Below are 16109 nucleotides of genomic sequence, written 5' to 3' on the forward strand. Positions count from 1 at the left end.
GAGCACCAGAAAAAGCAGCCCTGGGGGGAAGGTACTACTCAGATGCTCAATGGCTTCCTGCTCAAGAGGGACTGTTCCTCTACCACCATTGTTCATCTTTGACACACCACCTATAAAACTGGTTTAACTAGGTGGTTTACAATAAAACTAAATATATTTTTGAAAGAGAAAAAAAAACCCAAGTCCATGAGAATGGGGCAAAGAAATCTATAAAATACAAAATATCCCCAGTTTCCCTCCCCAGTATTAAAAACCTCAGTGTCTTTTTGCCCTTTTGGGTTAACAAAAGGAAATCATAAAAGGGTTAGAGACAAATACTACTAAATTCTCTAATAGTCCCCCCCCCCCCCCCCATACCACTTCCCACAGCTTCACGGAAGGTAAAAAGAACATGGCAGCTATAAGTGATAAAGGGGCCATAGAACTGCCACCAACACAGCCCATTTGCAACGATCTCAGGAGCTGTATAGTGCAAATAAAGTTACTTACCTCTAACAGGAATTCTCTGTGGACAGCAAGATAAAAATAAGTCACCTAAGCATCATTATCCAGATAGCACCAGCTTAGATTTAATCTTCCAGAGCCCAGAAAATCCTGGAAATCTAAACACATGCGAAAGCTCCTGTGTGCCTGTTGGACCACCCCTCTGTCCACTGTACAGCTGCTTCAACCATAGGGTAGAGGTGTAAGAGACTGTGTGGCTGGTTGATCCAGCTAGCCATGAAAAATGTCAAATTATTTGTATTTCTCCATGGGTAAGCAGGATATAAAAACCAGCCAAACACTGGTGAGTCTCAAGGTGAGGGTGCAAGGGTAAGTGGTATTCTGAATCATAGGCCACAGCCCACCCAATGTTTTGCCTAACCAAAGTATCAGCAACTAGAGAGCTTGGGGATGGGGCCAGACTTTGGTTTGTTTGGTCCCTCCTTTGCTATCCCTGATCTGAATGTATGAATCAGTAACTCCGTGCAACTAATTCCCTTGCTAGTAGTTCCAGGAGACATGTATATGACTGCGTTTAGTAGCATAAGACTAGCACCAGAGATATTTGAAGAAAGTATTACTGTTCACTGCTAGACTGGACATAAAAATTGCTATCCCAGAGAGGGGACTGAATACACAATTCGGGGCCATGCATGGTGGCAAGCGGTTACTTACCCAAGGACAGCTCCCTTACCTGGTGCCTGGTTTGGTAGAGGATCACTAACACTCTGCAATGAGCTTGGTAGGCAGGAAGCTCTCACTAGGAAAGTCTAGCCACTATTAGTATACACTGAAGAGATGACTGCAAGCATGTTATTGGTATTATGGACATGGGATCCTGCAGAATAGGGTCCAGGCACTAGTACTGCATCAGAGATCGGGCAGGGGATCACTGGAATAAGGGGTCCACTATCACTCCCAGTGATACAGTGAACAGCCATTTTTTTTTTTTTTTTTGGACAGCACCACTTCCTCCATAGGACAACTTGCAAGTATCAAATTTGGTCCACAAGTGTTTTCTGTAGTTCTGATACGGAATGACTGAAGAAAGCCAATTCCATTCTTGAACTACCGGGCAGATGAAGCTGAATGGGGGAAGGGGTCAACAGGCACATGTGGGAGCATTCAAACATACCCAGATTTTTCCCAGTCTTCCTGGGCTCAGAAAGCATATCCAAGTTGGCACCATCTGGATGATGTTACCTTCACGAGACGTTATATTCTGCTTATCTCTGGAGAAAGGAGCCAAGAGCAATATGGAGATATCCTCTCAAAGCCACTTCTCTTTTCACCCACCAAACTGCCATCCTAGTCAGAACACTCTTAAAATACAGAACCTCACGCATCACTTATAGTCAAAAAGAGAATCTGTTTTCAACACTCAGTGGAGCAGGGTCTGGAAGAGGCCCTATCCCAAAGAAGTGCAACAGTAAGTCCGGCATTAGCAACATGCCGCCACGCATACACTTCAGGCTTTCCTCCAAACTCGATTCATGGAGAGGACTAGTAAAAAACCCCCCACAAAGCATATAGTACTAAATCAAAGCTCCAAGAGGTAATTGTGATTGAGACATAATTACAATCTTTACAGGCAAGATCCCATATTGCAAAAAAAAAAAAAAATTATATATATATATATATAAATATATACAAATATCATAGAAGCAATACAGATAGGTGGGAGGTTGCAGTATGCTGTGGGCTTCCATAATTTGCATTTTTCTTGGGAATTGGCAGGGGTATTTAAGACTCTGCAATCCACCCGTGTCAACTTATTGTCTAACACTAAGGTGTAAAGGGTGTGACGGACAGCCCCTCTGTTCTCCTCCTCACTCCACAACTGCCATGCCTCAACACTTCTTAACTCACAGTCAGGATCCCCTCCCAAGAAGAATGAAATATCTAAATACTGAAATTTCTTTCATCTAGGGCAAGGTGGAGGACCACTGCTTATACCACAGCTTCGTAGGATAGTGCGGAAGAGAAACAGTAAAAGTGAGGTGAAAGAAAATAAGTCACAATAGAGAAAGAAAGAGAAAAAGAAAGAGCGTGAAGAGAGAAAAGAAAAAATAACCCCCCCCCCCCCCCAAAAAAAAAAAAAAAAAAAAAAAAACTTCAACAAAACTGGCACAAATGGTGTAGTGGTTAGCAGTGAAGTGAAGATAAGTATACCTTCATGACTGCCAATCCTCTACCAAGCAGAAAGGTGCTGGTGGTAGAGCAGATGCAGATCAAAAAGCTGTCCGTCCTAGTATATGGCAAGGGTTTGGAGGTTCGGTAACAGACCTAAATGAGAGTTAAATGTAATGCAACAGCAAAGTCAGCAAAATCAAGAAGCTACACAAAGGGTTTTAGTAGTCTCAAACTGAATTGTTCAAGTCAAGTAGCTGACTATGTTGCATCAGGATCCTGCATTCCAGTGGTGAGCCAATGTGTTTTCCTCTGCAACACATCACATACTGGGTTGCTTGCTCCTATTATGATAATCAAACTTTTGCCCGTTTGAGTGTCTGTGTGAGTCTCTGTGCTACACATGCCTCATGGTGACAAGGCCACACAGAAGCCTATTAAAGTTGCTTTTTGCGAACATGCTGTCTCCGTGCCTGAAGCCGCTGTCGTGTTCCAGGAGGTTTAGATCCCAGACCGATGGAAAACGCAGGAGCAGATGATCCTACAGGGAGAGAGGTAGAGATTAAACAGCACGTGGTCCATACCTCCGATAAATTAAAAATTCCTTTGGGATTGATCACATGTACTAAGTTTGAATTAAGGTCTGCAACTCTGTTATATTAGAAGTCCCTCTGAAAGCAAGCAGCCCACTTCAGGCTCATAATCCAGTTATTTGGGCACATATCCTGGCTGTACAGTAACCCTCCAAGCATTTAACTTAAACCAAACCTCGGACCATTCCAGTTCTGAGGATCAGTCTATTACATACCACAGATCCTAGAACATTCCAGGAATGAGGCTTGGCCATTACATATTTAAGCAACAAAGGAAAACCAAAGCTTACCGAAAGGGCCTGGTGTGGCAAAGCCTGAGCCAGGAGTGCTAGGAGTTCCAAAAGACAGGCCACCTGCCACTGGTGCTGCCGAGGTATTCTGTCCAAAAGTAGGTGTAGAGGTCCCTGAAGGAAGCAAGATAACAGGGTTTGCAATGACCAATGACAAGTGGTATGTGTTGGTGTAGGAAGGTGAGCTGTTGGCAAGGTGGAGAGTGAACAAAAGGAGTGATGTGGATGAAGGAGCATATGAAATAAAGAAAGCAACAACTAGAAATTAACAAACCAAAGACTTGTGAACTCCTGCCTTAGATAGGGCATCAAGCAGTCGGCATCACCTCAGTTATTTCCAGTAATAATGCATATACAGAGGAAGTGATATCATCATGGATGCCAGTATAAGCGCAGAGCTCTGACAGGGCTGTTAAAATAAAGGCTATAAAACCCCAGATAAAGTCCCCAATTTGTTACTGGTTGGTGATCCTAAGTGGTAAGACCACTGATAGATGCAAAAAAAAAAAGTTGGAGGCTTTTAAAAGTTGGAGGAGTGGTCTAGTGGTTAGGGTGGTGGACTTTGGTCCTGGGGAACTGAGTTCGATTCCCACTTCAGGCACAGGCAGCTCCTTGTGTCTCTGGGCAAGTCACTTAACCCTCCATTGCCCCATGTAAGCCGCATTGAGCCTGCCATGAGTGGGAACGCGCGGGGTACAAATGTAACAAAAAAAAAATATATATATATATAATCAAGCTATGACTGAAGGTGGCACAGAGCACCGTGTAAAGGTAAAGGAATAAGCAATATACAGAGGTGAGCTCTGAGTCAGAAGGTGAATGAGCAGATATGGTGCTTATTTAATTAAAAAAAAAAAATCCAGAACCACCAAACATCTCCATTACTTGGAACTTCTAAACAAATCCTCTCACTGTACTTGAGGGTTCTTCTTTACCTTACACAAACTCACAACCACTTCTCTAGGAAATAACCCTGTCCTGACCTCTTCAGAGTTAGCTGCTTACTTTTCTTCCTAAATTATCTCACTTAGGTCTCTATGCCTACTCTTGTGCAACAATACTAGAGTCTCACCTCCTATACCATTTTCATCTCCCTCCTTTATTTCCTCAACCTGTGCTGCTCCATTTACTACGCATACTGTTATTCATCCCATCTGGAATACATTTAATAGTCCTTCTCGCAACATCTTTCCCTAAAAACTTCTCAGCAGTCAGGACTACCTGCTCCTTGGATTGGAATATCTGCCCGTGGCTTGCTCCTACACCCCCCAATCTATTGTCAATTATAGTATTAGTTTACGTACTGTTCCTCAAGAATTAAAGACTGCTGCTGTCAAACCAATTTTGAAGACCTCTAAACTTGACCTGTCCCTAGCAAGTTATAGACCAGTCTCAAGCCTTCCATTCACTGCCAAAGTCTTAGAAAAGGCAGCCTTCACTCAGTTGCTACATGTCAAATCATCCAATATTTTGCATCCATACTAATCAAGCTTTAGACCTGGCTATAGCACAGAGACCCTGATCACATATCTCAATGACTTGTCATATTGCCTATGAGTGGGAGAGCAACACATGTATCATTGGACTCCACAGCTGCAGTTAATGGTAAGTGGCATCATCAAGGATTATTTATGTTAAGTCAACAATTGCATCAACTTGAACATAAATGATGGAAAAATCCTTCTGAGTTTACAGTTAATGTCGAGCTACGAGTAAGTTTTATTACTCGGAAGTGCTGTATAGTTAAAAACAAACACAAAAAAAACAACAACTTCATTAACAAATTGGATCAGGTCGATAATCCTCATCTTTTTAAGAGTTAGTGATTCGACATCTATTTCGAATATGTCCACCTATAATGGAGTCCCTTACTCCTTCTGGGTTTGCTGGTATCTTCCATAGTAAGAGATTTAATTGCTTCCAAATCTATTCAGTTTGCTAATAGTCCAGTCTGATGGTACGGTTTCATTTTTTTTTTCTGGAAGTTTCTGCTGAGCTCTGGACCAATTTTCATAGTCACCAATTTTGAGATGGCTAAACATTTTCGTAGTCTCCATTCTTCAACAATATTTTTGGATTCACTTCCTTTTTCTGTTTTGTCAGTGTAATGAACCACTTTTACCAATAGCAGCATATTTGGTAAATCTTGTTACAGAAGGGGGTTGTTCCTGACAAATTAAGAGAGGCTGCTATCACTTCCATTCTCAAGCAAGAAAAGAAAGCTGATGATGGGTATTCAAGTTTTTCATCCCACTGAACAGCTAACAGGCTTATTTTCGAAAGAGAAGGGCGCCTATCTTTCGACACAAATTGGGAGATGGGCGTCCTTCTCCCAGGGTTGCCCAAATCGGCATAATCGAAAGCCAATTTTGGGTGTCCTCAACTGCTTTCTGTCACGGGGATGACCAAAGTTCACGGGGGCGTATCGGAAGCATAGCGAAGGCGGGACTGGGGCGTACTTAACACATGGGCGTCCTCAGCCGATAATGGAAAAAAGAAGGGCGTCCCTGACAAACTCTTGGCCGATTTTACTTGGTCCTTTTTTTTTTTAAATGACCAAGCCACAAAAATGTGTCCTAAACGACCGACCACCGGAGGGAATCGGGGATGACCTCCCCTTACTCCCCCAGTGGTCACTAACCCCCCTCCCACCCTAAAAAAAAGTTTTTTTTGAAATATTTTTTCCAGCCTCTATGAGAGCCTCAAATATCATACCCAGCTCCATGACAGCAGCATGCAGGTCCCTTGAGCAATTTTAGTGGGTACTGCAGTGCACTTCAGGCAGGCAAACCCAGAACCATCCCCCCCCCTCCCACACCTACCTGTTATACTTGTGGTGGTATATGTGAGCCCTCCAAAACCCACTGTACCCACATCTAGTTGACCCCCTTCATCCCTAAGGGCTATGGTAGTGGTGTACAGTTGTGGGGAGTGGGTTTTGGGGGGGCTCAACACTCAAGGTAAGGGAGCTATGCACCTGGGAGCTTTTTATAAAGTCCACTGCAGTGCCCCCTAGGGTGCCTGGTTGGTGTCCTGGCATGTCAGGGGGACCAGTGCACTACGAATGCTGGCTCCTCTCACGACCAAATGGCTTGGGATTTGGTCGTTTTGGAGATGGGCGTCCTTGGTTTCCATTATCGCCGAAAATCGGGGACGACCATCTCTAGGGTCGACCTAAATGTTGAGATTTGGGCGTCCCCGACTATATTATCAAAATGAAAGATGGCCGCACATCTTGATTCGATAATACGGGTTTCCCCGCCCCTTTGTGGGGACATCCTGTGAGGATGTCCGCAGGAAAAGTTGGGCGCCCCATTCAATTATGCCCCTCTAAGTGACTTTGTGGAAAAAACGACAAACTCGGCACAGCTACTAAGCTGGTTATAGACACCACAGTAAAAGGTCTCTTATTGACCATCATAGACGATGTGCTTGTCATGGGCAATCAAGGTTATGATACTATTTGGATACAGTTACTTATCTATAGCCTTTGACACTGTGTCTCAGTCCACTGCTCCAACTGATGCATAGATTTGGCATTAGCTCAAAAGCACTGCAGTGGTTTAAATTTTATCTTTCCAATCACATTCAATTTATATGCTGGAATCATAAGTCTGAAAATAAAACTCTGGAGAGGAATGCCACAATGCCCATTACTTTCACCCATGCTTTTTAGTATATATTTAGCACCTTTAGCAGATCTTCTAGAAAGATGGGAGTACAGGTTTCAACTTACAGAAGTACATAAGTATTTCCATACTGGGAAAGACCAAAGGTCCATCAAGCCCAGCATCCTGTTTCCGTGTTGGGCTTCCAGGATGGTGTTTTTGAACAGCATTCACGCCCGATGTAAATTTTTGGTTGACCCTCACAGCCGCTCTTCTAAGTTTTTTTTTCACTGTTTCCAACTCTGCTACATCTTTTCCGATACTCCAAGGTGGACCCTAGCATCAGCTATGATTGGTCATGTGGTCAGATGTTGCTATTTTCAATTACATAGTAACATAGTAGATGACGGCAGAAAAAGACCTGCATGGTCCATCCAGTCTGCCCAACGAAAAACCTATAAGTGTATACCTTACCTTGAATTTGTACCTGTCCTTTTCAGGGCACAGACCATATAAGTCTGCCCAGCAGTATTTCACGCCTCCCAACCACCAGTCCCGCCTCCCATCACCGGCTCTGGTACAGACCGTATAAGTCTGCCCTCCCCTATCCTCGCCTCCCAACCACCACCCCCTCTTCCCCCCAACTGCTCCGCCACCCAATTTCAGCTAAGCTTCTGAGGATCCATTCCTTCTGCACAGGATTCCTCTATGCATATCCCACGCATGTTTGAACTCCGTTACCGTTTTCATCTCCACCACCTCCCGCGGGAGGGCATTCCAAGCGTCCACCACCCTCTCCGTGAAGAAATACTTCCTGACATCTTTCCTGAGTCTGCCCCCCTTCAATCTCATTTCATGTCCTCTCGTTCTACCGCCTTCCCATCTCCGGAAAAGATTCGTTTGCGGATTAATACCTTTCAAATATTTGAACGTCTGTATCATATCACCCCTGTTCCTCCTTTCCTCCAGGGTGTACATGTTCAGGTCAGCAAGCCTCTCTTCATACGTCTTGGAACGTAAATCCCATACCATCCTCGTAGCTTTTCTTTGCACCGCTTCCATTTTTTTAACATCCTTCGCAAGATGCGGCCTCCAAAACTGAACACAATACTCCAGGTGGGGCCTCACCAACGTCTTATACAGGGGCATTAAAACCTCCTTTCTTCTGCTGGTCACTCCTCTCTCTATACAGCCTAGCAATCTTCTAGCTACTGCCACCGCCTTGTCGCACTGTTTGTTCGCCTTCAGGTCCTCAGATACTATCACCCCAAGATCCCTCTCCCCGTCCGTGCCTATCAGACTCTCCCCGCCTAACACATACGTCTCCCTTGGATTTCTACTCCCCAAGTGCATCACTTTGCATTTCTTCGCATTGAATTTTAATTGCCAAAGGTTAGACCATTCTTCTAGCTTCTTCAGATCTTTTTTCATGTTTTCCACACCCTCCGGGGTGTCCACTCTGTTCGAAATCTTGGTGTCATCGGCAAAAAGGCAAACCTTACCTTGTAACCCCTCGGCAATGTCACTCACAAATATATTGAACAGAATCGGCCCCAGCACCGATCCCTGAGGCACTCCACTACTCACCTTTCCCTCCTCCGAGCGAACTCCATTCACCACCACCCTCTGGCGTCTGTCCGTCAACCAGTTCCTAATCCAGTTCACCACTTCGGGTCCTATCTTCAGGCCGTCTAGTTTATTTAAGAGCCTCCTGTGGGGAACCGTGTCAAAAGCCTTGCTGAAATCTAAGTAGATGACGTCCATAGCACGTCCTTGATTTAATTCTCCCGTCACCCAGTCAAAGAATTCAATGAGATTCGTTTGGCACGATTTCCCTTTGGTGAAACCATGTTGTCTCGGATCTTGCAACTTATTGGCTTCCAGGAAATTCACTATCCTTTCCTTCAGCATGGCTTCCATTACTTTTCCAATAACCGAAGTGAGGCTTACCGGCCTATAGTTTCCAGCTTCTTCCCTATCCCCACTTTTGTGAAGAGGGACCACCTCCGCCGTTCTCCAATCCCTCGGAACCTGTCCCGTCTCCAAGGATTTATTAAACAAATCTTTAAGAGGGCCCGCCAGAACCTCTCTGAGCTCCCTCAATATCCTGGGGTGGATCCCGTCCGGTCCCATGGCTTTGTCCACCTTTAGGTTTCCTAGTTGTTCATACACATAGTAGGGTCAATAGCCTGGAGATTCCTAGATAAACTGGTTAAGATTGGACGGGATTGGGCGGGAGGAAGTTTAAGTGTGAAGGCTGAGGATGGTCAGAGAGGGGAACATCTGAGGTAAAGGAATTGGAGGGAGAGCAGTTATGGAGAAGATAAGATCAAGACAGTGACCATTTTGGTGGGTAGGGGAAGTGGAGCATAGTTGAAGATTGAAGGAGGATGTTAAGGTGAGGAACTGGGAGACATAATGTAAAAGTTGGAGGTTATAAGAGGCCACCTTTGGTGAAAAAATTTTAACCCCCCCGACCGGCAGATCGTCCGGCACGGATACTTGACTTCAGCTATGCTCTGCTGGAGCCAATCAAAAGCTCGTCCCTTGCTTTTGCTGGGGAGCTGCTGGGGCCTGTTGAGGCGCATGCTGTTGACGGGAACGAGCGCGCTGGCGTTTAGCCTGAGCAGCAGGCTTGCGGGAGGGAGGATTGTACCTACGCTTATTAGAATAGGAAACAGTCCACCTTCCCTCATAAAAACGTCTACCAGTTGAGGTAGATGCTGAAGGCGCCCGGTGGGAGAATTTGTCGAAGGCAGTGTCCCGCTGGTGGAGTTGTTCTACCACCTGTTCGACCTTTTCTCCAAAAATGTTATCCCCCCGGCAAGGAGCATCCGCAATCTGCTGCTGGAGCCTATTCTCCAGGTCGGAGGCAAGCAGGCATGAGAGTCTGCGCATCACCACACCTTGAGCAGCAGCCCTGGACGCGACATCAAAAGAATCGTAAACACCCCTGGCCAGGAATTTACGACACGCCTTCAGCTGCCTGCCCACCTGCTGAAAAGGCTTGGCTTGCTCAGAAGGGAGCTTGTCCACCAAGTCCGCCAACTGCCGCACATTGTTCCGCATATGAATCCTCGTATACAGCTGGTATGACTGGATTTTGGAAATGAGCATTGCAGAATGGTAGGCCTTCCACCCAAAAGAATCCAAGGTTCTAGAGTCACGGCCCGGGGGCGCTGAACCGTACTCCCTAGAACTCTTGACCTTCTTAAGGGCCAGATCCACCACACCAGAGTCATGGGGCAACTGGGTCCTCATTAACTCTGGATCCCCATGGATCCGAAACTGGGATTCAATTTTCTTGGGAATGTGGCGGTTAGATAATGGCTTCGCCCAGTTCGCCAGTAATGTCTTTTTGAGGACATGATGCATGGGTACAGTGGACGATTGCTTAGGTGGCGAAGGATAGTCCAAAAGTTGAAACATTTCGGCTCTTGGCTCATCCTTCGTAACCACAGGGAAGGGAATGGCTGTAGACATTTCCCGGACAAAGGCCGTGAAAGGAGGAGACTCTCAGGAGGAGAAAGCTGCCTTTCAGGAGAGGGAGTAGGATCAGAGGGAAGACCATCAGACTCCTCGTCAGAGAAATATCGCGGGTCTTCCTCTGCTTTCCACGAGGCCTCACCCTCGGTGTCGGACACTAGTTCGTGGACTGCAGTCCGAAGCTGGGCCCATCTTGACTCCGTGGAAACATGGCCATGGTGGGCACGTCGAGAGGAAGACTCCTGCATCGGCAGCGATGAAGCTCCCTCCATCGATGTCGTTGGGGAGTCAGCCTGGGAGGCTGCCAATGCAGGTACCGCAAGCGGTACCGGGACCAGAGACCTCACAACGGGCGAGGGGCCAGCCGGCGCGTCACTCAACAGCACCGGCGGCGCAAGCACCCCCGGTACTGGAGGAGAAGGGCGCAACAGCTCCTCCAGAATCCCTGGAAGGATGGCCCTGAGGCTCTCGTTCAGAGCGGCTGTCAAGGAAGGCAAGGAGTCCGGTACCGGCGACGAGCTCAGAATCTGTCCAGGACATAGAGGCGGTACCGGGCTGTCCACAGTGGAGCACATCGACACCGCCTGTATGGAGGGTGAGCGGTCCTCCCGGCGTTGATGCTTAGTGGGTGCCGGTGCCACTGACGACCCGGAGCTCTCAGTACCACGTCTGGAAGGCGACCGATGACGATGCTTCTTTGCCTTTGCACGTCACAGGTACCTCCCGGTACCGAAGAGGAGGACGTCGAATCCAAACATCTCCTCTGGGCCGGGTCCGAAAGAGGTTGATCCCGGGGGGGGGGGGCCTGTACCGCAGGAACCCTCGAGGCAGGCGGAGAGCTACTTGAGGGCTCACCGCTACCAGCAGGGGAATGGACAGCCCTCACCTGCACTCCGGAAGACGAAGCACCCTCCGACGACATCGATACCACCGATGACCTCGGTATCGCAAACGGAGCACCGGCTGATGACCTGGGTACTGCAGACATCGACGCACCGGACGAGGCCCCGAACAAAAGGTTCCACTGGGCCAATCTCGCCGCCTGAGTTCTCTTCTTCAACAGAAGACAGAGTACAGGCCTGGGGACGATGCCCGGCCCCCAGACACGGAAGACACGAAACGTGCCTATCAGTAAGCGAGATAGTCTGGCTGCACTGGGTGCACTTTTTGAAGCCGCTGGCAGGCTTCGAGGACATGGGCGGAAAAATCACACCAGCGCAGTCAAAATTCGCGATGATGGCAATGGCATCAAAACAAGTTAGAAAAAACCTGTACGGGCGGCCAAAAAGGCCGCTCCCGACAACGAAAGAAAACTTAACGGGAAAAACACTCGAAATAAAGGAATTTTTTTTTTTTGAAAAGACGAAGAACACGACGGAAAGAAGATTCCGGACACTTCCGAACGGAAGAATGCGGCGAAAAGACGCAAGGGTTCTCCTTGGGGCACAGACCGACCGAAAACAGCTGTCCTGAGCCGCGGAAAGACGACGACTGGCGAACACGCTCGCGTTCGAGCAGGAAGACGGTCGCGCATGCGCACGTGCTAGCAAACGCTGTTGGTAGTAAAGATTTCTGATCGGAGGGGCTGCCGTGGACGTCACCCATTCGTGAAAACAAGCAGCCTGCTTGTCCTCGGAGAATGCAAGGTTCCACTGATATGCTGAAACCCTCTGCTCAGTTTAATAAAGGTCTGGACAGCTTCCTAGAGGAAAAGTCTATAGACCAGGGAAAATCCACTGCTTATTTCTGAGATATGCAGCATAAAATGTATTGAACGTTTTCAGGATCTTGCCAGGTATTTGTGACCTGGATTGGCCACTGTTGGAAACAGGATGCTGGGCTTCACGGACCTTTGGTTTGTCCCAGTGTGGCAATACTTATGTACTTATGTTTGCTAAGCTGCGCTAGCATCTGCAGGCGCTAATGCAGACACAGCCCATTCACTTTGAATGGCCTGCGTAGGCATTGCCACACACCATATAAACAGGGGGGTAATTAATTTAAATCAAGATTCAGTACTGGCTTTTCAGGTGATGTCCATAAATGGTTCATCTCATTCCATGCCAATCATTCTTTTTCAGTTCAAATGTCTCTTCAGTTTCCCCCATATACCCACTGGAATCCCCTGGGGCTCTGTTTTGGCTCCTTTAATATCTCTCTGTCCTCTAGCAACCCTTAAACAAGAACCTCAGTACTCTCCATTCTGCTCATTTCTTACCAGGACACAGAGGCTCCTGACTTGTTTCATCCAACTCTGCTTAGATGCTATTGGTTCTTGGCTATGTTTGAATCACCTTATCCTCAATCCTCAGAACACTGGGTTACTGAATGTCCCATCAGGCCCTCAGTTTCTCCTATCCTTCTGGGCAGTCCAATCAATCAGTCTGGTTGATTCCTTCCTCTATTTAGGAATTTACTTGGATTATCAGCTTTCTTTCAAAACTCAAAAGGCCATGTGGTTAAATGCTGTTTCTATGTATTCTGTCTCGTTCGCTCAGTCAGATTTTGTTTTGATTCAGCATGTGCTTCTCTGCCTGCAAAAAGGTGGGAAAATGTGGGATACACATGCAATAAATAAATAAAATAAATATGCCTTAGTAGTATTCAGACTGGACTACTGTAATGTCATCTACTCTGGCCTTCCCTCTGCACTACTGAAACAACTTCAAAAAGTTCAAAATACCTCCATTTGTCTTCTGTCATTCGCTGGGTGTTTTGATTACCATATACCTCTCTCTTCACCATCACTGGCTCCCAGTTTTCCAGATTAGCAACTCAAGGCACTCCATACTGGACAGCCTCCCTATATCTTTGTTGATTTCTCCTTATGTCCCAGCTCACACTCGAGATCCATTCAGAACACTGTCTCACTATTCCATCTGTGTACCGTGCTCAATTCAGATGTACTCAAAATAATTTTTTCTACCTAGCCCCTTCCCTCTGGAATACCCTTCCGCTCCATCTCCGAGCTGAACTTTCTTACCTAAAATTTAGGATGGGATTGAAAAAGAAAAAAAAAAAAAAAAATACCTTTTTACCCAGGCCTTCCTATATTAGGTTGGCTCATGGGGCTTTCCAAGTGATAGTGAAACGATACTGGTTACTGTGCTGTTTTGGTTTTTTTTTTTTCTTCCTCTTTTGACTGAAACACATAGTTCCTTTCTTATTTTTCTAGTTATGTAAACCGCTTTGTTTCCATTTTGAAAGGCGGAATAGCAAGTGCAAAATAAACAAACTTTTATATAAAAGATGCTGCAGTGGGTATCTGAGCAGAAGATGGAACTGCACAGTGCAAAAAGAAGAGCTGAAAGATGATGTGAGCGAGTTGGGCCACAGGCAGGAGGAGGATGAGAGAAGCCTCAATGATAGGAAGAGGCAATTGGAGAAGTACAAAAACAAATAGAAAGAATGGAGCTGGTTCAAGAAGAGTGGAGAGAAGAGCTAAAAGATCTGGAGGACAGATCACATCACTGCAATCTGAGGATTCAGGGTATCTCAGATATTGAGCCTTTTAACTGTGTGACAGTTATCCATGCTGGCCAGGAAAGTGCTGAAAACAGACTGTGGTCAGAGTCTGACATCCTTACACAAGAATACTCAGCCACCATGTTCCAGAGTCAAAAAGTTATCTCCTCTCTCTTGAGAAGAGAAAACAGACTCAAGGACATGGTGAAGGAGTCGCCTACTACTACCGTGTTTCCCCGAATATAAGACACTGTCTTATATTAATTTTTGCGCCCAAAAAGGTGCTAGGTCTTATTTTCAGGGGATGTCTTAGTATTTCGGGGAAACACGGTTGGCCCGCCCACCTTCCCTCCGTCGCTCCTGCAATTACCGGTAACCCCCCACCCGAGGTCGCCCCCCCCCCACCCGAGATGGCGCTCCCACCCGAAGTCGCCGGACCCCACCCCCCTACGTCGCTCCGAAACTAACCTGAACTTAAGCCTCCTTTCACTTTCCTTCCAGTTCGCAGGAGCAGCAGGGCAGGCCTCTCCTTCCTTCCGTGCCCCACCCTCGCCTGACGTTACGTTAGGCGAGGGCAGGACACGGAGGGAAGGAGTGGCCTGCCCTCCTGCTGCTGCTGCTTGCTGCGAACTGGAAGGAAAGTGAAAGGAGGCTTAAGTTCAGGTTAGTTTCGGAGCGACGGAGGGGGTGGGGTCCGGCCACTTCGGGTGGGGGCGCCAGTTTCAGAGCAACGGGGGGGGGGGGGGGGGGCGACCCTACTTACCGGTAAAAGAAAAACTTTGCTAGGCCTTACTTTCGGGGGAGGCCTTATATTTTCCAAGGGCACCAAAAACCTCGGTCTTATTTTATGGGGATGCCCTATTTTCGGGGAAACATGGTACTACTACTTGACATTTCTAAAGCGCTACTAGGGTTACGCAGCGCTATACAATTTAACATAGAAGAACGGTCCCTGCTCACAGGAGCTTACAATCTAAAGGACAAATGTACAGTCAGTCAAATAGGGGCAGTCAAATTGGGGCAGTCTAGATTTCCTGAAAGGTATAAAGGTTAGGTGCCGAAAGCAACATTGAAGAGGTGGGCTTTGAGCAAAGATTTGAAGATGGGTGGGGAGGGGGCTTGGCGTAAGGGCTCAGGAAGTTTATTCCAAGCATAGGGTGAGTCGAGGCAGAATGAGCGGAGCCTGGAGTTCGCGGTGGTGGAGAAGGGTACTGAGAGGAGGGATTTGTCCTGTGAGCGGAGGTTACAGGCGGGAACATAAGGGGAAATGAGGGTAGAGAGGTAATGAGGGGCTGCAGACTGAGTGCATTTGTTGGTAAGAAGGAGAAACTTGAACTGTATGCAGTATCTGATTGGAAGCCAGTGAAGTGACCTGAGGAAAGGGGTGATATGAGTATATCGGTTCAGGCGGAATATAAGACGTGCAGCAGAGTTCTGAACGGATTGAAGGGGGGATAGATGGCTAAGTGGGAGGCCAGTGAGGAGTAGGTTGCAGTAGTCAAGGCGAGAGGTAATGAGAGCATGGACGAGAGTACGGGTGGTGTGCTCTGAGAGGAAAGGGCGAATTTTGCTGATGTTAAAGAGAAAGAAGCGACAGGTCTTGGCTATCTGCTGGATATGCGCAGAGAAGGAGAGGGAGGAGTCGAAGATGACTCCGAGGTTGCGGGCAGATGAGACGGGGAACCCCCTGCCCGCTATAAAAAGGTAAAAATTACCTGCTTTCCGCTCCGAGCTGTAACGACCTGGTGTCCCAGTGAGTAGCTGCAATAAACGTTTAAATAAACGTCGAAATAAACGCCTTTAAGGACGTTTAAAATTTTTTTTTTTTTAACGGAGCCAGCGGGAGGGGGGAGAAAAGGAGGGACCTGGCGCCACCAGGTTTGCACTTGCTCAAGAAGAGCCCTCAACCCCAGGCACGCAACAAAACCTAAAAATTAGGCTTGGAGGCCTAGCCAGAGCTGCTGCTGTGTGTGACCACCACCTGCTGAGATAGAGAACATACTGAGGAGTTTCCGGCAGCACATGACCACATATAGGGAGGCAAAAGTTTACTC

The 16109-nt window shown here is 47.0% G+C and overlaps 1 protein-coding gene across 1 annotated transcript in view; it reads right to left on the minus strand.

Annotated features, from left to right (window-relative positions):
- Positions 1–2598: 2598 nt before the first annotated feature.
- Positions 2599–16109, minus strand: part of POM121 (POM121 transmembrane nucleoporin) — a 303987-nt gene continuing 290476 nt past the window's right edge. The window contains 2 exon segments of the mRNA XM_030186032.1: positions 2599–3154; positions 3497–3610. Coding sequence (XP_030041892.1) covers positions 3051–3154; positions 3497–3610 — 218 coding nt within the window. The 3' untranslated portion in view covers positions 2599–3050.

The sequence above is a fragment of the Microcaecilia unicolor genome, chromosome 13, assembly GCF_901765095.1.
Source record: "Microcaecilia unicolor chromosome 13, aMicUni1.1, whole genome shotgun sequence".
Taxonomy (NCBI): domain Eukaryota; kingdom Metazoa; phylum Chordata; class Amphibia; order Gymnophiona; family Siphonopidae; genus Microcaecilia; species Microcaecilia unicolor.